The sequence below is a fragment of the Hylobates moloch genome, unplaced genomic scaffold, assembly GCF_009828535.3.
Source record: "Hylobates moloch isolate HMO894 unplaced genomic scaffold, HMol_V3 SCAFFOLD_15, whole genome shotgun sequence".
In the NCBI taxonomy this organism is placed as follows: domain Eukaryota; kingdom Metazoa; phylum Chordata; class Mammalia; order Primates; family Hylobatidae; genus Hylobates; species Hylobates moloch.
Genome location: NW_026652290.1, coordinates 47,528,324 through 47,552,441, shown reverse-complemented (window position 1 = coordinate 47,552,441; position 24,118 = coordinate 47,528,324). Strand labels below are relative to the sequence as shown.

At 56.2% G+C, this 24,118-nt stretch overlaps 1 protein-coding gene across 5 annotated transcripts in view; it reads right to left on the bottom strand.

Annotated features, from left to right (window-relative positions):
* Positions 1 to 328: 328 nt before the first annotated feature.
* Positions 329 to 24,118, bottom strand: part of MAP2K3 (mitogen-activated protein kinase kinase 3) — a 38,678-nt gene continuing 14,888 nt past the window's right edge. For all 5 annotated transcript variants that reach the window (XM_032176625.2, XM_032176624.2, XM_032176623.3 and 2 more), the window contains 11 exons: positions 16,936 to 17,002; positions 16,471 to 16,519; positions 14,742 to 14,855; positions 14,417 to 14,536; positions 13,120 to 13,236; positions 12,155 to 12,206; positions 10,831 to 10,958; positions 10,256 to 10,333; positions 3,207 to 3,346; positions 1,936 to 1,981; positions 329 to 1,337 (listed from right to left, as the gene is read on the bottom strand). In XM_032176625.2, the coding sequence (XP_032032516.1) occupies positions 1,254 to 1,337; positions 1,936 to 1,981; positions 3,207 to 3,346; positions 10,256 to 10,333; positions 10,831 to 10,958; positions 12,155 to 12,206; positions 13,120 to 13,236; positions 14,417 to 14,536; positions 14,742 to 14,855; positions 16,471 to 16,519; positions 16,936 to 16,964 (957 nt within the window). In that variant the 5' untranslated portion in view covers positions 16,965 to 17,002 and the 3' untranslated portion in view covers positions 329 to 1,253. The remainder of the gene's footprint in view (positions 1,338 to 1,935; positions 1,982 to 3,206; positions 3,347 to 10,255; positions 10,334 to 10,830; positions 10,959 to 12,154; positions 12,207 to 13,119; positions 13,237 to 14,416; positions 14,537 to 14,741; positions 14,856 to 16,470; positions 16,520 to 16,935; positions 17,003 to 24,118) is intronic.

The window sequence follows — 24,118 nt, the reverse complement described above, 5'->3', positions numbered from 1 at the left end:
GCTCTGTCCAGCGTCAGTACAGGGCCTGGTGCCTGGATGATCACAGGATGTTACCTCGTCACAGCCCTCTGGGGGCCTCTGTGTCCTCAGATGTAGAAGGGCCTGGTGGGTCAGCAGTCCTCCCTCCCCTGAGCACGACACCCTGCCCCTGGCCCAGAGACAAGGGTCCCTCGAGGGGCCACAACCTTCCCCAAGTAAGAGGGGGGCTCACAGGTGTCATACACAATCTCACACAACCTTTAGTCTTTTTTTTTTTTTTTTTTTTTTAATTAAAACAGCAACCAGGTAACTGCCCCAACCCATCAGGGAAAGGACCCGGGATGGGCAGTCATTTTTTCAAAAAAATATATTTTCTTTTTTAAAAAACAACACCAAAGCAAACCCATAGCCCCTGTCAAGCCAGTCCTCAGGGACAGTGAGCTGGAAGGCTCCCCCTGCACTTCTCTGAGCAGAGACCTTGGGCCCCTCCCACTGGACCCCAGCCTGAGCAGAGGGCAAGGCTCTGCCTGCTGGTACCCTAGGGGGTGGGGGAGAAGCGATCAGCTCCAAACCATGCAAGAAAAATAAGCCAAACCCACAAAGCAAAAGAAAAAATCAACAGAGGATAAATTAAAAAAAAAACCAGAAAAGGTGAATGACACCGATAACGGTGGCGGGCAAGACTGGGTGACCCAGTGTGCCCCGCAGAGGCCCTGTTTGCCAGTGCCAGGGGAAGGCCTTGGGCGGCTCATGGCATCTCCCTCATGGGAGTCTTGGGGTATTCACACAACTCATCCCCTCTTGTGTACCCCACACCAAAGCCGGGATAGAGGTGTGGCCACCCTGGGCCGAAGTGTGCAAAGTCCATTCAGTCGAGAGATTAAAAAAATATACAACTTGGATGGCATCCAGGCTGGGCAAAGCAGTGGCCCATCCACCCAGGCACCAGTGGCCCTGCTGTGCAGGGGCAGCAGCATCCACAGGGGGCATCCAGGCCCCTCAGTCCAGGATCTCAGCAGCTGGAGATGGGTCCTTGGAGCAGCAGGGAGAGGCACTGGTGGGGCCGACAAGGGCCTGGCTGGGAGCCCCGACGGTCTGCTTCTTTGGCACTTGGGACAAATGGCTCGCCACAGAGCCAGGTGGGAGCAGCGCCCTCAGTTCCTCCCAGATGCCCTGGGCCAGGATGGCAGTAGCTTATGATGTGGGTGAGCACTGCCCCCGCAGATGGGGCTGTGGGGCTCTGGAGGGCCGGAGTGGGGTCCGAGGCTCAGCCCCTATGAGTCTTCTCCCAGGATCTCCTTCACGAAGGCAGCAATGTCCGTCTTCTTGGTTTTGTGCAAGGTGAAGAAGGGGTGCTCCTGGGGGTGACAGAAGGCACAGTCACCATGGAGGGGTAGCGGGAGGGGGAGGTGGCCACTCCTCCCCAACCAGCTCCAGCCCAAGTGTTCTCCTGACTGGCAAAATCCTACTCATCCTTCTAGGACCTCCACCCCCAGGAGGCCCTCCATGACTGTCACAGATGGCATCTGTGGCTCTCTTGTGGTCACTCTCCAGCCACACTAACTTCCCTTTCCCCCCATACGTCAGGCCTCTGCCCATGCTGCACCTTCTTCTTGGGACAGCCTCTCCCTCAGGAGATAACCCTTATTCATCCTTCCAGGCTCAGTTCAAATGGTACCTCCTCCATGAAGCCTTCCCTGATGCCACCCTTGGCCCCTCTGCCCCATTCTGTCACACACCACCTGTGTACCCTTCCCAGGGCCTGGCATGCAGGAAGGAGGGAGGAGGGAGCCAGGTATGCAGGAGCAAACAAATGACCAAGCACCTAAAGGAGAGAACGCGGGGCCAGCCAGAGGAGCCACCCATCTGTGTGCAGGATGCAGCCCTCTCCCCAGAGCCCCACCCAGCCCCAGCCAGCCCTGAAGAGCAGGGCAGGCACCTCCCGCCCATACTCACCATCAGCTCCAGGTAGCTCATACGCTCTGCAGGGTTCTTCCTCAGGCTAGGAGAGAATAGTGCAGCTGTGGCCAGGCTGGCAGGGAGGAAGGAAGCCCGGCCCCCAAGGGCCAGCCAAGCCACCCCAGGATTGCCCCAGGCCTGGCAGCAGGGGACACATGCACCCAGGGAAGAAGGGACAGGACTGTCCAGGGCTTCTTCCAGGGTGGAGGGGCATTCATAGGAGCAAACTAGAGACTTGCAGCAAGTTTCTCTGGCTCTTGGGATCCTGGTTTTCTTGTCTCCATAGTGACCTAAGAATTTCCATATCAACACCAAAATGGGACTACAATGCTCTGCCTAACAATCACACACTTGGTATCCTTAATCAGGAGAGAAAACTCCTTATCATGGGTTCTGGGAGATGTTAGTCCACAATTAAAGGAGTCAGACTGCCCAGGGACTCTGCTGGACTCCTCTGTTGCTGATTATGGTCAACAATAAAAGTGCTGGGACCATGGGTGTGAGCCACCGCACCCGACCGCTTCTTCCTTACCCAGTTCTTGCTCTATTTAATTATGGTCAGAGAAGTTGCCCTCTTCCTTATCCCTTCTGTAACCTTAAACATGATTTGATTTTTTTTTTTTTTTTTTTTGAGACAGTCTTGCTCTGTCGCCCATGCTGGAGTGCAGTGGCATGATCTCAGCGCAGGCTCACTGCAACCTCCGGCTCCCAGGTTCAAGCGACTCTCCTGCTTCAGCCTCCTGAGTAGCTGGGATTACAGGCATGCGCCACCACGCCTGGCTAATTTTCCTATTTTTAGTAGAGTCGGGGTTTCCCCATGTTGGCCAGGCTGGTCTCGAACTCCTGACCTTGGGATCCGCCTGCCTCGGTCTCCCAAAGTGCTGGGATTACAGGCGTGAGCCACCGTGCCTGGCCTCTCAAACATGATTTTTATAAGGCTCCTATGGGGCATTCTTTAATTTGGTACAAAGTTCTAGATATCAATAAAAGCAAACTTGTTTTTTGTGTTCAAATTTTCCATATACTTTGTTCTCTTTTTCAGTCTATCTCATTTGTCCACTTCTGGAAGAACTGTATTAAAATCTCCCACCAAGACCATCGTTTTGTCAAATGCTCCTCATGCTCCAGCTGTTTCTCCCTTACATATTTGGATGCCAAGTCATCTGGGGGTTTATTTGCTAAAGGAATAAAGGAACAGGGCCCAGGAAGGTGCAGGGATCTGGCCACGGAGGGGCAGTGGCAGGCGCTCAGCATCACCCAAGACTCACCACTGAGCAGTGAAGTCCACAAACTCGGGGGAGAAACGGTCGGCTGGGAGCTGGGGGGACGGCTCCTCCACCACCTGCTTCAGCTGCTGGAATGGGGTCCCCCAGGACTCGTAAGGGAACCGCAGGATGGCCATCTCAATCTGCAGCGGGGACAGGGGGGTCAGAGGCTCTGGCCCCAGATACACCCACAGTCTGCACCCAGGAGCGAGGGTTGGGGGCTCCCACCCATCCTGGTACCAGAGCCAGGCCTCAAAGCTGCACAGCTGATCTCCCTACCACATCCCAGCAGAACAAAGGCGAGAAAGCCAGGGATGCCAGCTCTTAGCTCCTCCGACACAGCCAGCAGGACCCAGCTCAGGAAGCAGATACAGCCCACGCCGGGACTGGTGGGGCCATCACTGGGTTTTCAGAAAACCTGAATTCTGAAGATTTTACAAAACAATGCAGGTTCCAGCTGCTCTGGAAAAATCTGAGGAGCTGGCAACCTTGGGCTGCAGCCTCATGAGCCAGGTGGGCAGGTCCCAGGTGGTCACAGCCAATCCCCTTCCCAATATCTGACCATCTCAGACTTCAGCATCTGCTGTCATTTATTTGGGCTGCTGTTTTCATAGAGGAGGCACATGGGAAATGCTACACACACACACACACACACACACACACACACAGCTGTCTCCAAGGCCGCAGACAGAGTGTGAGACCATGAGGCTGCTTCGCCTCTGCACCCGTGAGCCTGCAGCCTCATCTTCTGCAGGGCCCCAGCAGTTTCCCTCCTAGACAGGTGGCCTGTGTGGCCACATGTGCCCTGCTGGATCCAGATTTCCTGTGGGTGACATCAGGCCGGTGGGTCTCTGTCCTCGCTCCAAGCTCCCAGCCCTGTGGTTGGGAGGAAGTCATCATGGAAGGGACGGACTAGCTAGCTTACAACCAACTCGGGGCCCCAATCATGATGACTGGATGGAAAAAACAAGTCATGACAGCCCTGGCCCCAGCCTGGAAGAACAGAGAATTCCGAGGCTCCAGCACAAGGGCCCTCGCTGCTGGCCGTCATCACCATGATGAACGGAAGAGACCTCAGCACAAACACCTGGCACTGGCAACTGGAGCCCGGACAAGACCCTAAGGAGTGTGCTGAGAATGTGCCTCCCACCAGTCTAGAGGCCCTTTCCAGCTCAGACAAACACACCCACACAGGCAGGGCCCACTGTGTGCATGTGCATGTGTGCACGCGTGTTCACAGGACAAAACCGTACCAATTTGGGGGGCTTTTCTCTTAGAATTTTCACTGACTGCAATATGTAGAGCAAGTACCCCATATGAGCTACAGGAGAAGGACCAGCGGCCATGAGAGTTATAATTAGAAAAGCAGAAGTGTACAAACCTTCAACCTCGTACTCCTTTATTTTTTCTAAAGAGCTCAAAAAATAAAAAACAACAAAAATAGCCTCCGGCACAAAGATGTGCCATATGATGTTATCTGCCAGGAAATGTGAAGAAGCCTGAATGTCCAGCGCCAGGGGCCGGCCCCACCACGGGGGCGGAGACCCAGCCAGGACCGTAGTCGAACCCCTGTGACTCCCCAGCAACAACACTAACGGGCCAGCACCCAGTCAGCACTCGCTCCTGGCCAAGGGCCATCCCCGGCATGACCCCTGTCTGTTCTGGGTGATTCCCACTGGCACCCTGAGGCTTGTGCAGTGAGTGGGAAAAAGTCAACGCCAAGAGAGCTCTGGGGCCCTTGCAGGAATGGGGGGAGGCCGAGAGCAGAGCCCCACCCAGGGGGACTCTCCCGACTCTGTTTCACCAGTCACTCCCCCAGGATGGCTGAGAATTTGAAATGGAAGGAAAACGTCAAGAACAAGGGAAACATCCCACACCAGAGGACAGGGTGAGTGAATGGTGGCAGATGGTTATGGAGTCTTTGGAAGGGATACATACAGGAGTCTATTATAATTTAGAGAAATTGGCCAGGTGCGGTAGCTCACACCTATAATCCAAGCACTTTGGGAGGCCAAGGCGGGCAGATCACTTGAGGTCGGGGGTTCGAGACCAGCCTGACCAAAATGGAAAAACCCCATCTCTACTAAAAATACAAAATTAGCTGGATGTGGTGGCGCACACCTGTAATCCCAGCTACTTGGGAGGCTGAGTGAGGCAGGAGAATCACTTGAACCTGGGAGGCAGAGGTTGTGGTGAGCCGACATTGCACCACTGCACTCCAGCCTGGGCAACAAGAGCAAAACTACGTCTAAAAAAAAAAAAAACAGAGAGAGAGAGAGAAAAATATGAACAATGTGTAATGCTACGAAATTTTTAAAAAGTTTTTTAAAAAGAAGCATTACAAGGCCAGGCGCAGTGGCTCACACCTGTAATCCCAGCACTTTGGAAGGCCAAGGTGGGTGGATCACAAGTTTGAGACCTGCCTGGCCAACATGGTGAAACCCCATCTCTACGAAAAATACAAAAATTAGCTGGACATGGTGGTGCATGCCTGTAATCCCAGCTACTCGGGAGCCTGAGGCAGGAGAATCACTTGAATCTGGGAGGCAGAGGTTGCAGTAAGCTGAGATCGCACCACTGCACTCCAGCCTGGGTGACAGAGCGAGTATCTGTTTCAACAACAGAAAAGAGAAGCATTACATATTGTTCATATTTCTCTAAATTATAATAAAATGTATTTATTATATATAATAAAAATATTATATATATAATATAATGCACATGTTGGCACTGAAACGGGGCAAGAGGTGTCTCTAGGTAGAATAACTACAGTCATTTTCCCCTTACTTTGCCTCTGTATTTTTATGTTAGGTTTCCACTACTTTTGTAACTTGTGAGAGAAAAACCTAACCTGTGCCTAAAGTGGCCACCTCCACCTCCCACTGTGTGCACCTGCCAATCCTCCATCAAGCTGGGAGCATTCCCTGCCCTTGAACCTGGGCTGGCCTGTGACTCGCCGACCAACACAATGAGGCAGAAATGATGCTGTGCCAGTTCCAGGCCTAGCACTTCAGAGAACTTCCTTTTAGATGCCAGCCATCATGAAAGAACTCCAACTCTGCTGACACTGCCATGCTCTAAAGCCCAGAGAGCAGGCCAATGTGAGTAAGTCACATGGAGAGGCCAGGCAGAGGAGGCCCATGTTTGTGAGGCCGTCTTGAGCCTTCCAGACCAGCCCAGCCCAGCCATGACCCCAGCCAGTCCCAGGTACAGCAGAAGAGCCATCCAGCTGAGCCCAGCCACAATGGTGGAAACATGAGAAATAAGAAACTGCTGTTGGTTTGGGTCACTAGGTTCTGGGGTAGTTTGCTATGCAATATTTGATAACTGAAATATGCACTTAGCACACACTTGTCCAAGTTCCACCAGCCACATCAGAAGGCCACTAGCCATGGTGGGCCCAACAATGATGATGGATGGACAGATAGAAGGGAGACAGGGAGGTGGGGAAGGGACATAAGGGTGTGTGTATGTGTGAGGTAGTCATGAGCGGGGTCTCTAATATCCAACCAGTTCTGTGCAGTCTAAATACAGCAAGAACTTGTCCTTTGCATCAAACTTAGGACTTGGAAAACTGTTATTGCAGATACAGCACCTGCCTTCAGGCTGAATATTCCTCTCCACCTCAAAAAAAAAAAGTTTAATTGAAAAATTACATGTCACCAATTAAAGAAAACTGAAGGTATGGCCCAGTCCCACCTCTCTGACAAAATTATTTTGACTTTGAGTCTTTCCCAGTCTACAGATACACTGTTTATAAAGTTACAGCCACAAGCCAGGCGCAGTGGCTCAAGGCTGGGCATGGTGGCTCACCTGAGGTCAGGAGTTCGAGACCAGCCTGGCCAACATGGCAAACCCCGTCTCTACTAAAAATACAAAAATTAGCTGGGCATGGCGGCAGATGCCTGTAATCCCAGCTATTCGAGAGGCTGAAGCAAGAGAATTGCTTGAACCTGGGAGGCGGAGGTTGCAGTGAGCTGAGATTGTGCCATTGCACTCTAGCCTGGTCAACAGAGTGAGACTCCCTCAAAAAAAAAAACAAAAAACAAAAAACACAAAAAAGGCCAGGCACGGTGGCTCATGCCTGTAATCCTAGCACTTTGGGAGGCAGAGGCAGGCAGATCACCTGAGGTCAGGAATTTGAGACCAGCCTGGCCAACATGGTGAAACCCCATCTCTTCTAAAAATACAAAAATTTGCCAGGTGTGGTGGCTCACGCCTATAATCCTAGCTACTGGGGAGGCTGAGGCAGGAGAATTGCCTAAACGTGAGAGGCAGAGGTTGCAGTGAGCTGAGATTGTGCCATTGCACTTCAGCTTGGGCGACAGAGTACAACTCTGTCTCAAAAAAAAAAAAAAAAAAAAAAGATAGCCAGGCATGGTGGCACGAGCCTGTAATCTCAGTTACTCAGGAGGCTGAGACTGGAGAATCACTTGAACCTAGGAGGCAGAGGTTGCAGTGAGCCGAGATCATCCCACTGCACTCCAGCTTGGGCGACAGAGTGAGACTCCATCTCAAAAAAATAAAAATTAAAAATAAAGTTACAACCACACTGATGATGATAACAACGGTAGCAGCAACACCAGTAAAACCCACAACACCCGCGTCAACTCTCTACCCACCAGACACTTCTCTTCCCTCGCTCCCAACCCTCCCTCCCTCTCCTCTGACCCGGCCACCCAGGCACACAGCAGGCACATCCCCACCTCAGGGCCTTTGTACTTGCACCCCCTGGTCTACCCTGCCCTCAGGTCAGCAGGGTGCCCTCCTTGCAGAGGCCTCCACATCTGCAACAGTGGCCTTCCACCTGTCCCCAGAGCCACCCCCACCTGCTCCACTCTTCTCCATCCCTGTGGCATAAAAAGAAATTTATTTGGTCTTTGTTCCTGGCATGGAGCTCCTAAAACCCTTGGAATTTCCTGAGTGACAGGAGTGGCTTTGTTATTCACAAGGAGCCTGAGTTTATGCTAATGAGGTGACTCAGGGTAAGGTCCCTAAACAGCCTCAGGATGGGGCTGCTCCCCAGAAAACCCAGCTGATTATAGAGGGTGGGAACTCTCAGCATCACCTGCCAACTGATGCTGAGAGGAGGGGGGCCTGGAGACTGTGCTCTATAAAAACTTTCAGTGGGTGCGGTAGCTTGTGCCTATAATCCCAGCACTTTGGGAGGCCAAGGTAGGCAGATCGCTTGAGCCCAGGATTTCAAGACCAGCCTGGGCAACATAGTGAGACCCTTTCTCTACAAAACATTAAAAAAGTAGCTGGGCGTGGGGGCACACACCTGTAGTTCCAGCTACTCAGGAGACTGAGGTGGGGGGATGGCTTGAGCCTGGGAGTTCAAGGCTGCAGTGAGCTGCGATCATACCACTGCACTCCAGCCTGAGCAACAGAGTGAGACCCTCTCTCACAGAAAACCTCTCCATGTGAGGCTGGGTGTGGTGGCTCATGCCTGTAATTCCAGCACTTTGGGAGGCTGAGGCAGGCAGATCACTTGAGGTCAGGAGTTCAAGACCAGCCTGACCAACATGGCAAAACCCCATCTCCACTAAAAATACAAAAATCAGCTGGGCATGGTGGTGCCTGTAATCCCAGCTACTCAGGAGGCTAAGGCACAAGAATCGCTTGAACCCAGGAGGCAGAGGTTACGGTGAGCTGAGATTGTGCTACTGCACTCCAGCCTGGGCGACAGAGTGAGACTCTGTGTCAAAAACAACAAAATTCCATGAGCTTGAGAAGCCTGTAGATTGGCAAGCACAGGGAGGTACCAGGAGGGCACCAGGCCCCGAGAGGGCACGGCAGCTCTGCACCCCACACTCACACCCCTCCCCCCGTGACATCTGGCTGGTCCTGAGTTATATCCTTTCTGATAAACCAGTAAACACAAATAAAGTGTTGTCCTGAGTTTTGTGAGCCATTCTAGGAAATTATCAAACTTTAGCAGAGGGTCGTGGGGACCCCCAATTTGTAGCTGGTCAGTCCAGTAGTATGGAAGACCTGCTACTTCCAACTGGTGTGTGACGTTGGGGGCAGTCTGGTGGGGCAGAGCCCTTAACCTGTGGGGTCTGTGCAAACTCCAGGTAGCATCAGAACCAAACAGAACTGCAGGGCACTGGGTGGGTGTCTGGAGAATTCGAGAATGGGTTGTGGTGTTGGAAAACACCCCGCCAACGCTTCTCACCATATCTTACTGATTTCATCTGACGGCCTCATCCCCAACACCAAACAGTCAAAGGGACTAGGGACAAGCAGGAATGTCCTGGGCCAGGCTTCTCTGGGCAGGGAAGGAGCTGACACCCAGGACACTCCATTGGTCCCAAGCCACTCAGCTGGCCAAGGCCACCAGCCTGAACCCTACCTGCTGATGGCATTGTCCTTCCACATGTCTCCTGCACAGCTTCCTAGCCCTGGCTGGGGGACACATCCTGGTGGTCTTCCCATCCCTCCAATCCACTGTCCACAGGGGAGCCAGAGCGGGCTCACCCACACCTTGACCTGAGCGCCAACACGGAAGGCATGGGGTTCTGCCAGGCAACTCCAGAAGCAACTGCTCCGCTGGACTGCTGCCACATCTGCCCTCACCCTACCCAAGCCAGGGATGCCTTTGGCCTCCGCAGGCGCAAGATTGAGAGCCCACCCATCCCTCCTACCACCCCACAGCAATGTACCAGGACGCCACTGGCAACAAACCTTCTGCTATGAAATATTTTTGAAAAGATCTTTACCATCTTGCTTTTGCATGATTTACATACCAGGAACTCACGTAATTTGGGATTGGCTGTGATTTCTCAACAAGCACCAAGAACTCCAGAGAAAGCCCTGTGGCCACCATATCACAAAGCACCCAGGACTTCACAATCAGTGACCCTGACCCTAGGATGTTCCCTTAAATAGATGGTAATTTCTGATGGCACATTTTCTTCTCAGATTTTGAAGCCAATACTTCTTTCCAGAACCAAAACCATTTGATGAGTCCCCCAAAAGCTCAAGGCCCCAGGCATGGCTCTACCCACCCCACCTGACCACCAGGGGCAGGCCCTGGCCCCACACAGTACCATGGTGATGCCCAGGCTCCAGACGTCGGACTTGACATTGTAGCCCTTCTGGTTCAGCTCCGGGTTGATCCTCTCAGGCTGCAGGAGGGAACAGTGAGGCGTCAACACCCGCCCCAGGTAAGCTCCCATGGCTAGGCCTTGCCTCCCAATCCCCAAACTGAGTGCTCAGCTTAGCCCACCTGCCCCTGTGACGGGGGAGGAAACTGGGGCTAGGAGGGCCTGGGTCATGCTTAGAAGGCCCAACCCTTGCCTCGGGCTGACCCTACCTGGGAGCAGGCCCCTAAGGCCCTCCTGACAATGAGGGTGGGGCGCGACCTGCACAGCCCTCCGGTGTCCCCCGCGGAGGTTGTCCATGAGCTTACCACCCAACTGGGGTGCTGTGGGGGTCAGTTAACTACGGGGTACAGAAGGGCTGCCCCTGGGCAGCAAGACACAGGTGGCCCCACTATGGTAGGAAATGCAGTGTGGGGAGGCTCTGCCCCTACGGACAGAGGGCATGGCCGGGGTGGCCAGCCTGGGCAGATCTCTCCCCGCCCCATCCTCTCCTGAGCCTGGGGGGCTTGGGGACCACTCACGGCCATGTAAGGCTTGCAGCCGGCATCCATCGTCTTGGCCACAGAGTCCACCAAGTAGCCACTGATGCCAAAGTCACACATCTTCACATGGCCCTCCTTGTTGATAAGGACATTGGAGGGCTTCACATCTGCCAGGGAGGGACATGCCTCAGCCACATCTGTGGAGCACGACTGGAGGCAGGTGCCATGCTCTGCATGGCTGTGCCACCCTCCCTCACCCAAGACCCCTCCTGTGCCCCCTACCATGCCCCAGTGGGCAGGTTCCACCAGGGTCCCAAGGGTCGGACCAGGGAACTGAGGCTACAAGAGGTTCCGGGCCAGCTGAGAGTCATACTTGGTCCTCAGGGAACAGCCAGGACGTGCCCAGCCTGGCCCGGTCACTGCAAGGAAGGCAGGACTCTAGGTGCTTTGCTGGGGATGCCATGCTTGCATCTGCCCTCCAGACATGAGGTCCAGTGAGAGCCTGGCTTGTGTGGGTGCTCCCAGAGGGCAGCAGGATCAATTAAAGCCTGGGAGGCAGGATCTGCATGTTTGGACATGGAGTCCCCACAGACCAGCACGGGAGACCAGCCCAGCAGGGATTCTCCACGCAAATGCGCACAGGACACTCACATCCCCCTGCCCTCCATGGGGATGTGTGTAAAGACGGAAATGCACATAAAAAGGACCAGAAGGTTCCGTGCCAACCACCAACCACAGTGACCTGGGGGCGGGAGCTGGGATGGGCACCCAGTGGTCAATGGGAACTAAGCCTAATTCATTTTTTGAAAAGCAGTAAATCTGGAAAAATAGACTTGTGCTTAGCACCAAAAAGGAGCAAACCGAGACCACACTAGACCCAGGTGAGTCCAGAAACATCAAGCGAAGCTGATGTTCCAGAAAGGGCGAAACCAACCCACCGTGGGGAAACCAGACTTGTGGGTGCCTTAGGCACATGGGGGATGGCAGGGAAGGAGCCCAAGAGAATATTCTGGGCGGGGGTGAGAGAATCGTCCCGCATCTTGGAGGGAGGTGGTTGCATGGGTGTGAACGTGATTACACGCACTCTATGCTGGAGTTTCACGATTTGTAAACTATACATCAGAACAGAACCCAGTCCACCTTTCTCAGGACAGAGGTCAAGCCAGTCCTTGCTTCAAGCACCAGCAAACCTGAGGGGAGGCAGCTGCAGGGCTGCAGGTGGAAAGTGGCTGGGACCCCATCGGGCACATCACAACCTATCACCTCTCGGAGCCTCAGTTGCTCATAGGGGGACGTCCACCCGTCTTGGCCTGGGATCCCTCCCACTGGCCACACCGTGCCTGGGTGGCTGCCAGGCACTGACCTCTGTGGATCACCGACAGCTTGCTGTGCAGATGCTCCAGGGCCCGCACGATCTGGCGGTGGGGTGGGGAGGAGGGAAGAGACAGGACTCTGTTATCCCTGGTCACGTCAACAACGACAGAGCAGTAAGACCCCATCCATGTCCACCTGTCTCCCGCTCCCGCTGCACAGGCTAGGCACCCTCTCACCCCAGCCTCCTGCCCTGTCCTGGCATTTGCCCCAGCATCCTAACAATCCTGGGGCAGACACACTCGGCCTCCTGCCTCCTCTCACCCTCTCGGGCTCACCTCCCAGGGAGCCATCATCACTGCCTGCCAGGCTCTTCTTGGGTAAAACCCAGCTCTTGGCAGCCTCCCTATCCCATCTCCCCTCCCATGGCAGAGCCAGTATTCTAGCAGCTTGGAGCCATTTCCCTTGGGAAGGCTGGGTGGGGATCCCGAGGCAGGGGTTTATTGTAAATGTTTCCAGATGCAGTGCGGATTGAACCAGTGTCACTGGTTCTATTTTCCTTTTTCCTTTGGCTACTGGGATGCTCAAGCCCAGTGTTGCTGCCCTCCCTCAAGGACTTTTTAGACTGAAAAAGCACACATTTTGGATGCTAACCTTTCCCCCAACTTAGCTTGTACCTCTGTGAGCTGCCCCGGGGCATTTTTAGTATGACGCTGTTGTAAATACTAAATTCCTTTTTTGAAAAATGGTCTGGAACTCAAGAGTTGGAATCGATGGCTCAGACACCTGGATCTGCCAAATCTGTGGGGCTCCAGGAGCCCCAGGAGCTGAGGTCTCCTAAGCACAAAGGCTCTGGTCTGGGGTGAAGGGCCTATGCAGGGCAGCTGCCCAGGTTCAGGGGGCACATTGATGCCCAGCTCTGCCCAAGACACCATCATCAGGCAGGCTCTGTGCCTGCTGGCAGGGCTGTGCCTCTGCCTATGCACCTGAGACCCCCAGCCCACCCAGGCCACTCACAGACACAGCAATCTCCCCAAGGATGTCCTCTGGAATTGTCATGTTTTTATCCAGCACTTTCCGGTAGAACTTGTCCAGGGATGTGTCCATGAGCTCCATGCAGATCCACACGTCTCCCTGTGGGTGACACACAGTGCTCAGCCAGGCTGCCAGGCTGCCCGAGTCTGCACCACCTGCACTGCCTGCCCCAGCACCAGCCCCAGCCCCCTCCTCGACGTGTGCCCACCCACTCAGCCACAGTTCACCGGGCTCCCACCCACCCGACTTGCCCGCTTCCCCCCCACCCTCCAGCTCTGCCGGCGCTGCCAGGTTCGGGCGCCAGCCTCCTCCATCTGATCCCTAATTCCAGGTGTCTCCAGGGAGGAGGATTAGCACACAGCCTTGCCGGGTCCCTCCACCAGAGCTTCAGGATGCACCTGCACCAGCTCCATGGCAACAGCCGGCCCTGCTGACCAACAGACACCCTCGTGCCAGCTGACCCTGGCAGATGGCTCCCTGCCTGCAAGGACCTGCTCCCTCTTCCCCAGTGAACTCCTGAGGACCCTCCTGACAGCAAGATTAGGAGATGCGCAGGGGGCACCCGCAGGCTGCAGTGTCCCCATCGGCTAGGAGCTGGCACAGAGGATGCTGAGCTCTTCATGAGTGAAGAGTGAGGACAGGTGAGACAGCCCTGACCTTGCCCGACTGCTGGACTCAGACGCCCTGACCTTGCCACAGCTCCTTGAGGGGCAAGTGACCAGTATGAGCCCAGAATCGCCCAGGCTCCCGGCCTCCCTTCTCACCCACACCCACCCGGCTTGGCGGAAGGCAGCTCCGCCCTTCCAGCCTCAGTCACTCTCTCAGCACACACCCCATCCTGCCCACAAACCTAGAACCCAGAATCCAGATCTCATATCTCCATGGCCGCTGCCTGCTCGGGCACCCCATGCCCCATATGCCATGCCCACACCCTGTATGCCATGGGGATGCGAATGGTCACACAGACAGAACTGAGTGCAGCCGAATGCCAGGCCCCAGGCCATGTCATTTAACTTCCATGTCAACTTTAGGAGGCACCCACAACCACCGGCCTCATTTGACTGACAAGGAAACTGAGGCACTGAACAGGACAGTAACAGCCAGGAGGCGGGGGAGCCTGGTGGTCTGGCAGGGCCGGTGCCCCTGGGAGCTGTGCTGGCCCCAGGTGGCTCCCAGTGTCCCCAGCACCTGGCATACTGGAGGGACTGAGTGACAGTGGGTTGCAGGCGACTGATGGGTGGGAGGTGGAGCTCCCCAGCTGCACCACACGAGGACGCACCTCTCTGAATAGTGCCCCGTAGAAGGTGACAGTGTAGAAGCAGTCGACCGTGCGCATGTTGATGTCCAGGTCCATGAGCAGCCGCTTCTGCTCCTGTGAGTTCACGGTGGCCCGGATCCGCTGCAGGGAAGGACTGCCGTTCAGAGGTTGCCGTGGCAGAGGCCAACACCCACGCTCATGACCACACTCAGGGGGCCACTGCCCAGTGTGCCCCAAAAAGCCTAGCCTCGATACTGATCACAGAGAGGGATAGGCAGGGCCCCATGGCAGAGCTCAGCCCACCTCCTCCAGGGAGCCCTCCCAGCTGCCTCCAGGCCCTGCTCACCTTCACGGCCATGATGGTGCCGCTCTGGGCGTGCCGCACCTTCTCTACCACCCCATAGGCTCCGCGGCCCAGTTCCGAGATGGTCACCAAGTCATCAGCCTCCACCTCAAAGTTCTTGAAGGATGGAAAAGAGAGTCAGTGGCCACCAAGCTGGAAGCCAGTCCTCACCCCACGCCCAGTGGAGATACCTGGGCAGCATGAAGAGGACCAGCTGATTAGATCTGGGCTCAAACCTCATATCCACCGCTCCCTGCTGGGTGACCCTCAGCAAGTCATTTAAACTCTCTGAGCCTCACATTGCCCTCTATAAAACAGGCACAGTGCCAACACCCCAAGGCTGCTGTGGAGTGTGACTGAGACGAAATGCCCTGCCAGCAGGCACAGCTCTGAGAAAGAGGTGCCCCATCCCTCTTTTCCTGACCCCACTCAGCTGGCTGGAATGAGTCACTCATTCAGAAACTGTTTACCAAGCATCCACAATGTGTTTTAGGCACTGGAGACACAGTAACAACAAAACAAAAGTATTGCCTTCACAGATGTTTCCCTCTCTTGGGAGGGACACAAAAAGGAATAAGCAAGTAGATGAACAGGACAGCAGATGGTGAGTGTCAGCGAGTGCGACAGCCTGGAGGCAGTGTCATCAAGGACAGGCCTAGGGAATGGGGTTTATTTTTTTTAGACAGAGTGTACTCTCATCACCTAGGCTGGAATGCAATGGGGTAATCTTGGCTCACTGCAACCTCCACCTCCCGGATTCAAGCGATTCTCCTGCATCAGCCTCCTGAATAGCTGGGATTATAGGCGCCTGCCACCACACCGGGCTAATTTTTGTATTTTAGTGGAGACAGGGTTTCACCAAGTTAGCTAGGCTGGTCTTGAACTCCTGACCTCAGGTGATCTACCCACCTCAGCCTCCCAAAGTGCTGGGCTTAACAGGCATGAGCCACCGCGCCCAGCTCTTTTTTTTTTTTTTTTTTTTAAACGGGATCTCACTCTGTCACCCAGGCTGGAGGGCAGTGGCATGATCATGGCTCACTGCAACGTCCACCTCCTGGGCCCAAGCAATCCTCCCACCTCATACTCTCAAGTAGCTGGGACCACAGGCACGTACCACCACGCTAATTTTTTGTATTTGTGTACAGACAGGGTTTCGCCATGTTGCCCAGGCCTGGTCCCGAGCTCCTAGGCTCAAGTGATCCTCCTGCCTCGGCCTCCCAAACTGTTGGGATTACAGGTGTGAGCCACTGCACCTGGCCTGGAAGTAGGGTTTCTGTTGGGAGGAACTGGGTATAGCACGGTCCCTGAGCCAGGATTCTGAATGGCTAGTGCCCTTCCGAGGCTTCTGGAAGCATAAAATGCAGGTTTCCCAGGTGCTGGCCTGAGGGAATGATCCAGCGGGTCCAGGGCAGCCTAGGAGCCTGCATGTTCAATACTCTCCCCTAGGGCTAGGATGTGGTACAGGGCCTTGCTGTCAGCTCAGAAACCTTCCTACCAGCTCTGGGCTCGCCAAGCTCCAGTCAGGCAGCCGATGGTCCTCATTCCCACCAGGAGGGTCAAAGAGTGGGTGGCCCAGGGCCACACAGCCAGCAGCACAGGACAAGGCTCTTCTCCAGAGCCTGACCCTCTCTGACCCCTCAGTCACCTCCCCCCGGAGTGGCCCTGCAGGGTCAGCTCTACCCGCTCGTCAGGCGAAGTGAGAGGCCCTGCAGGGGTGGCAGCTGGCACCTACTCTGTCTCCAATGGTGATGAAGGTCCGGGAGTCCAGGTTCCGGGGGGGTCTGTGGAGAAAGAAGACTCCGTGAGCTGCAGAGAGAACCACACCCTTCCCCAAGTGCAGCAGTAGATGGGCCAGTGTGGGGCCTGGCGTGGGGACGAGATGCCTCCTGCCCCGGAGGTGCCTCCTGCCCCGGAGGTGCCTCCTCAGGCCACCTCCTCTCACTGGCTGCTGAGCATCTACACTGAGCTGGGCATGGTGTCATCGAGCCTCCAAGACAGGGTGAGAAGCGAGCAGAGCACAGCAAATGGTGCTGCATGAACCCGCAGCAGCTGTTGCCTAGCTGTACGTACAGCAGGGGCTGCCCAGGACAGGACCAGGCAAAGCAGGGCTGGCCCCACCTGCCTCTCACTCCTTCCACTGAGTCCTGTTTGGGAAGCCTCTCCAGGGTGAGCCAGGGAGAAACTGAGGCAGACTCACGTGGGGTTGGGTGCGGATGGCTTGGACATGCAGGATATCCGTAGATCCTTCTTCCTCTTGGATTTTCCTAGAATGGAGAGAAGGTAAGGCGTCTGGCCTATCCCTCGGTCATCAATGTCCCCTGCACTCCCGAGTCATCAGGCCCTGGCCCACAAGGGTGCCAGCCTCTGCCATCGCCCATGCCGGGAGCCCCCTCTCTCCAAGCCAGGCCATTAGGCCTTCAAAGGGGGAAGGAGGCCCGCCAGCCCTGCAGGAGAGCAGAGCAGGACAGACCCAGGCCTGGAGGCTGGACTCCAAGGCCTTATCTCAGCCCTGCCCACTGGGCACATCTTGAGTACTTCCCTGGGCCTCAGTTTCCCCATCTGTGAGGTGTCCTCACTGCCCTGCCTGACTAGCCAATGGGATGTGGGGTGAGAAGGTGCCCAGCGGGGGTCCAGCCAGCACCTGCAGCAGCCACTGTGCAGGGGCTTCATGGCTGCAGGTAGCAGGATGGGGCTCATACTACATCCAAGATGAGGAAGGCCAGGCCCCCAGAGAGGGCAACAGGCAGTGGAGCAGGTGGGGACTCCAGCCCGGGCTGCCCTCCAGGCTAGCTCTGCTGGGCCCTGCTCACCCTGGAGGCCGACACCTGATGCCCGTTTCTCTCCCTCCCCTGAAAAGCGCTGGCTCTCTCCCCTCCCCTGCACCGGGCAGGCCAGAGTCCCAGGGCAGTACCTTCCTCACTCCATCCCTGGGGACAGGCGAGAGGCCCCAGTGTCCACACCTCTCAGGCTGGCTACAGGAGCCTGGCCAGGTGCACAGCACTCAGCTGGTACTAACGGAGGGTCAGCATTTCTGGGGCTCCAGGCACGGTGGGGCTGGCATGCAGAGGGAACTCCCTGTAGTCAGGGCCGCCCTTTGAAGAAGGCATAGCTGCCATTCCACAGGCAGGAGAAGCAAGGATCAGAGAAGCCAGGGTCACCTGGTGCTCTGGCACCATCAGGCAGCAGGGCTGGGAGTGAAACGACTCCCAGAGACCACCCAGTACAGACATGCTGGCCACATGCCTGCCCTTGTGGGAGCTTCTGCCTCATCATTTCCCAAGCATGATCCTGCCACACCTTGGCCCTCACCCACCACCCTCCACTCGCTGCTGCTGGCTCACCCTGGCTGCTGGTACTGGGGTTTGGAAACTGCCCATGGCCCTGCTGCCGCCGCCAAGAAGACCCCAGTCTCTGAAGCCGCCTCCAAGCCAGGTTCAGATCCAGCCTTGGCCACGGTGCAACACAGACTTGTGGCCCCATCTGAGAGCCACGCACTGGGGCCCAGCAGCCAACCCAGCCCAGATGGAGGGCGAAGGGTGGTTACTGCCACTGGGAAGACAAGGCCGGAACAACAGGAAACAGAATAGCCTTGGTGGGGATGGGGGTCCCAGGGTCCATCCTGGGGCAGGTGGGCAGAGTGCAGGGGCCAGGTAAGCAGATACCTGCAGCCTTTCCACCAAAGCCACCCCAGGGACCCCGCTGCCAGGCCCCAGAGGCTTCAGGAAACAACAGCGTCCACAGACAGAAGCAGAAGCAGCAGCAGCAGCTGCCACCACATGCACTGGGTGCCTGCCTGCTAACTGCTCATCCCATGAATCGATCGCCTAGTCACTACTCCTGTGTGCAGTGTTTTTATCTCATTTTAAGATGCAGCAACACCCTGGCTGTCAGGGACCGCATGGGTCTCACTGCGAGTCTGTCACAGCCACAGCACCGGCCACAGGCAGGGCCCTTCTCATCTGTGACTCCAGATACTCCCACAGCCCTACAGGGAGGGGCTCCCAACCTCACTTTACTTGGGGAACAGGCTCAGAGAGGTGAAGCCACTTGCCCCAGGCTGCGCAGCAAGTCAGGGGTCTGACCAGGAGTCACTCCTGAGTTTGTTGACTTGGACACCCCAACAGGCCAGGCCATGGCTCACAGCACCCCTGCCACAGGGAGCCCTCCCTGAGGTGGAAGGACAGGCCTAAGTCTCGTGCTCAACAAGAAATGGCAACAGAGTCTGGAGATGCAGAGGCTCAGCACATTCTAACAGGAAAAACCATGGCACACAGGGTCAGCAGCTCCTGAGGCCACTTCTATCCTGCCTCTGGGCCAAAGTCTCTGAACTTCTGGGGCTCTGGGCTTGAAGTGGCGCAGCTGTGGTAAACCCCAGCTCTGCGACCCTGGCATGGTGCCCTCCTCTGCACCTTGGGTTCCTCATGTACCAAACAGCTCGAGGCAGAAATGCCACCCACCTGCCCCGCACAGTGCTGCAGGAGCAAGATCACGTCTGCAAGGTGGTCAGCACAGGGATCACTGCGCAGATGGGGACCTGTTGTGGCCCACAAATGGTCACCATGGATATGACCAGCCTCTCTGCAGAGGTGAAAAAAAAAAACTGCCCTAAGTAATGAGAATTATAGGTAGCTTTTATTCCTGATGTCAGGCTTTTTGTAACCAGAATATAAAATATTTTCTGTTAAAAATTAAAGCTCTGCACAGAGACCCTGGGTCTTGACCTCGCCCCCAGCCCCTTGAGTCCCACCCTTTCCCTGTGGGGTCCACGCCACACCCTCCCTGCACTCTCTCTGCTCTTGGTCCCTCTGGCCCCAGCCTGCCACCCACCTCACGCCCTGGGATTTGGGAATGTTGTATCATGTGCCCCCTTCACCAAGCCTCAGTTTCCCCACCTGTCAAGGGCTCTTGCACATATGGGCTGGATGGGTGGGGACCATGCTCCTCGCAGGCCTGGGGGGTATATGGACTGGCCTCTGCATCCATCGGCCTGTTGGGGACACCGAGCCTGCATCAGGAGGGCTACAGGCTCCATGGAGAAGCCACCCAGCTGCCAGAGGGAGTGGGTGAGGCCGTCATGGAGACAGCCCAGAAACAGGCCTCAGGCTGCCTCAGGCTGCTGCAGACGTCAGAGCTGGGCCCAGATGGCCAGGCAGCCCAGGGCTGCCCAGGTGCAGCCGTTGTGGCGACCGTCACCACAACAAACAGAGGCTCTCGGCGGCCACTGGCAACCCACGACAAGCCCGCCTGTCCCAGCTCTCAGCACGGGGTGTGCTGGGGTGTCCTCCGCATACTCCAGCCTCATAGCAGCCCCCAGGCAGAGGCAAGGAAACTGAAACTGACCAGAATTCAGCCACTGACCTGAGGTTACACCACAGGTAAAGAGAGGCGACCCCAGACTAGGACACAACTCTCACTGGCCGTGGTAGCTCTGCCCTATCTCCTCCCACTCACCCCCCACTAGAGCCCCCGACCCTTGAGTGAGCCCTTCTCTGAATGAGACACCTGCTTTCCCACCGCAGGGCCTTCACACATGCCCTTCCCTCTGCCTGAAATGCTCTTCCCTGTGACTGTCCTAGCTGCTACGTGGTCTTGCCTTTCACCAGTTCAGAGAGGCTGCCTGACCATGCAGGCTCTCCCTGTGGCCTGCTGGTTTCTCTGCTGTGGAGTCCCATAGGTGGCCGTTCTGCAGTTACCATCTCAGAGAGCCAGTCAGCAGGTCACCTGTGAGCACTCACTCTGGAGCCAAGGCCTGGGCTCAAGTGCAACTCTGCCCCTTCCTAGCTGTGTGCCCTCAGGCAAGTGGCTTCACCTCTCTGGACATATGTAAAGCGGAGACTACAGGCCAACCTCCCGGGGTTATCAGCGCCATGCCGTAGCAGTGCCGGACGCATGGAGATTAGATGGGGCCGTCTGGAAGTGCACAGCTCCCAAGATAACACTGCCCTCAGCCCCAGATCACCCCTGTCCACCCTCTCAGTGACTCCATGAGGGAGTAGGCGAGGTTCACCTATCTGCTGTACCAAGGATGCAGGAGAAGAGGCGACTTAGAGAGGCCACACAGTGGGCCTCTGGTGAGGAGTGGCCATAAAGGCAGGTCTGTCTGGCTCCAACGTCCAAACAGCAACAGCCTGAGAGCAGGGCCCCCACTTCGGCTGCTCCCTCTACCCTGGGCCTGGGGAGACCAAGCTGTGTGACCCTCTAAGGGTCACCCACAGGGGCAAGGTGACAACCCCTCCTTGCAGCCCCTGCTCCGCCCCCACTCATAAAGGCAGCCCCACACCACGCCACATGCAGGAGCATCACCAGGTTTCTGACAACAAAAGTAATCCCTGCTCCTAGTTCACTGCCCTCACCTGACTTCTGGATGTTCCAGGAGGTCCCTGTTCTACTGCAGAAGTTCTGGGCCCAGCAGGGAAGGAGCCACAAGGGCTGGGAGATGTGAGCAGCAAGAGGCGCCGCCCTGCCCCAGGCCACCTCTATTCCGCAGGGTCCCTCAGAGGGACAGCAACAAGGCCAACGCGCTCCATGGCACGGGGGAAACTGAGGCCCCGAGAAGTGGGCACAGGCTTTTGCGTGGGCAGATATACCTCGACAGTGTGGATGTGTTTGGCTGCGACCTGCCAGACACTGGCCCCTCTCCCCAGGACAGGTGCCATCAGAGGTCCTGAGGTGCTGCAGGCGCCACTGCCAAGCACCTGTGGGCAGCAGGGGGTGGCCATGCACCTTCAGGCAGGGCCCCTTGCCCTGAGGTTCTGGGGCCCCTGTCCTGGGCTCTGGATAGGATGCAGGACAAGGGGAAGGTTCTCCCATCTACCCGAGTGCCTGCTCCATGCCAGGCCCAGGCTGTCCCATCTGGCCTCATACACGGCCACTGCAGGCCCTACCTTCTCTATCCTCACCTTGTAGGTGCGCAGCAGGCTAGGGTGAGGAGGAGTGACCAAGGCTCTGCCCTCCACAGCCCTGCCCTGCCTCTGCCCGGCTGTGCGAGGCCACCTGGCCAGGGCCTGGCCTCCAGGGCCTCACACCCACCCCACCTCTCTACCCTACAGGGACTTCCTCACCTGCAGAGCACTAGGGACCCCCAGCCTATCTACCTGGCAGCGCCCCCTCCCCAGTGATGCTCCGGAGCGGCACGGCTCGGGAGCACCCCTAACATCCAGGGGGGAAGGCCAGGTGCTCAGCTGCACAGGGGCACCCACAGCTGCCAGAGGGTCTTCCCGCCCAATGCCAACAGCCCAGCAGAGACAACCATGGCCCGCCTGCAACATGGAACCGCTTGTGCTTTGGAGGGAAGGACGTAGGGAAGGGCCAGAGGTGTGGGCCTCGCTGGGGAGGGAAGGAGACAACACAGGAGGACCCTGGGCAGAGTGGCCGGGGCACAAGGCATGTGAAAGACAGGGGGCCCACGGCAGGTGGCTGCAGGCATCAGGGTGCGGCCTGGCCTCCCATGGCCAGACCTCACCGGTCTGGGTCCTCCATGCCCCATGGCCATCAAAATGCCCATTCTTCTGCACCCAGAAATTCCACGTTGAGCAGCTTACCCCCACACTACAAAACCCACTAACATTTAGTGAGTACCTACTATGTGCTGGGGTATCCTGGGGTGTCCTCCGCGTGCCTAGCCTATGCAAATTACTTTCATTACATCTCATTTGATCCTCTCAACAACCCCTTGAGGCAGGTACTAATGTGATCTCCATGCTGCAGATGGGGAAACTGAGGCCCAGGGTTTATAGAATCAAAAGGCTGGCACATGGAATTGGTGAGGATCCTGCAGGTCCTCAGCAGGATGCCAGGAGTGGCCTCCCAGGGACACGAAGAGCCAAGAGCAGCAGGAGTACAGCAGTGTGAGAAAGAAAATGCTGGTCAGACCAGGTGAGGTGGCTCACGCCTGTAATCCCAGCACTTTGGGAGGCCAAGGCAGAAGGATCACTTGAGGTCAAGAGTTTGAGACCAGCCTGGCCAACATGGTGAAACCCTGTCTCTACTAAAAATACAAATATTAGCACATGCCTGTAATCCCAGCACTTTGAGAGGCCAAGGTGGGTGGATTACTTGAGCTCAGGAGTTCAATGCTAGCCTGGGCAACACGACAAAATCCTGTCTCTACAAAAAATAAAACAAAACAAAAATGTAGTGGGTGTGGTGCACATGCCTGTAGTCCCAGTTACCTGGGAGGCTGGGGTGGGAGGATTGTCTGAGCTGTGGTGAGCCATGACTGTGCACTGGGCAACAGAGCGAGACCCTGTCTCAAGAAAAAGGAAAAAAAAAAAGAGAAGAAGGAGGAAAGAAAATGCTGGAGTCTGCAGAGTATTCTGAGGAGAAGCAAGAGACTGCCTTTTTGTCCCTTTGAGATTCCTGCCCTGTGTGATAAAGGCTACTCAAGTGCAGGCAATTTAAAGAAAAGAAGAAACAAAGAGGCCTGCTTGAAGCCAGCCCCAGCGCCCTGCTCTGTCTGAAGGGGCAGCCAGGCTCACTGAGCACAGTACAGCCCCAGCAGCAGGCTGCTTGGGCTGGAGGGTGCCCCAGAGACTGTCCAGTGCAGATGCTGACACCAGGGGCCCCAGGACACGCCTGAGGTGACGCACCAGGGCAGCAGCAGAGTCAGGCCCCCAGCCTGGGTCCCAGCTCCTGCCTTCCCCGCACCTCAGTGGAGCAACCACCATAGCGTCGGCCCGTGCCAGCCTGGAGGCGAGCCGCACTCCCTCTCTGTGCAAGCCTCGGTTTCCTCCCTTGACATTCTATGAACAGGTGAAGGGGCCATGACCTCTGCGAAAGGATGAGCAAGGGCCTGGAGTTGTAAAGACAAAGCCATGCTCCCAGGACAGTCCTTCATGACCTTGAGCAGGTCACTGTCCCACCAGGCCTCGGTTTACTCACTCCTAAGATGGGGGTGATGACAACACACCTAGGTTGCTGGGTAGCCATGAAGACTAAACAAGTCCATGCTCACAAAATCCCCGGCACAAAACGGGTCAGATCGGTGGGACTCTGGCCCCAGGCTCCCACACTGTGGGGCAGGCCCCATGCTCAGGCTTTAAGAGGCCATGACAGGGCAGGGGGACCCACAAGTGATGCTCAGCCCTCCCAGAGCATCAGAAGAATGGGACATTCCTTGCACTAGGATCGTGGGCTGTGCTCCAAAGGTCCCCACGTGGGCCCGGCTCGAGGTCAGCAAGGCCATTCCCGGCCACCTGCACTGTTGACAGGCCAGTGCTTCTGCTCCTGCAGAACGGAAAACAAACCTGAACAAATGCCATCTGTGCTTCACTGTTATCACTACTTCTTTTATTGTATTGTATTGTATTGTATTGTATTGTATTGTATTGTATTGTATTGTATTTTGTATTGTATTGTATTGTATTGTATTGTATTGTATT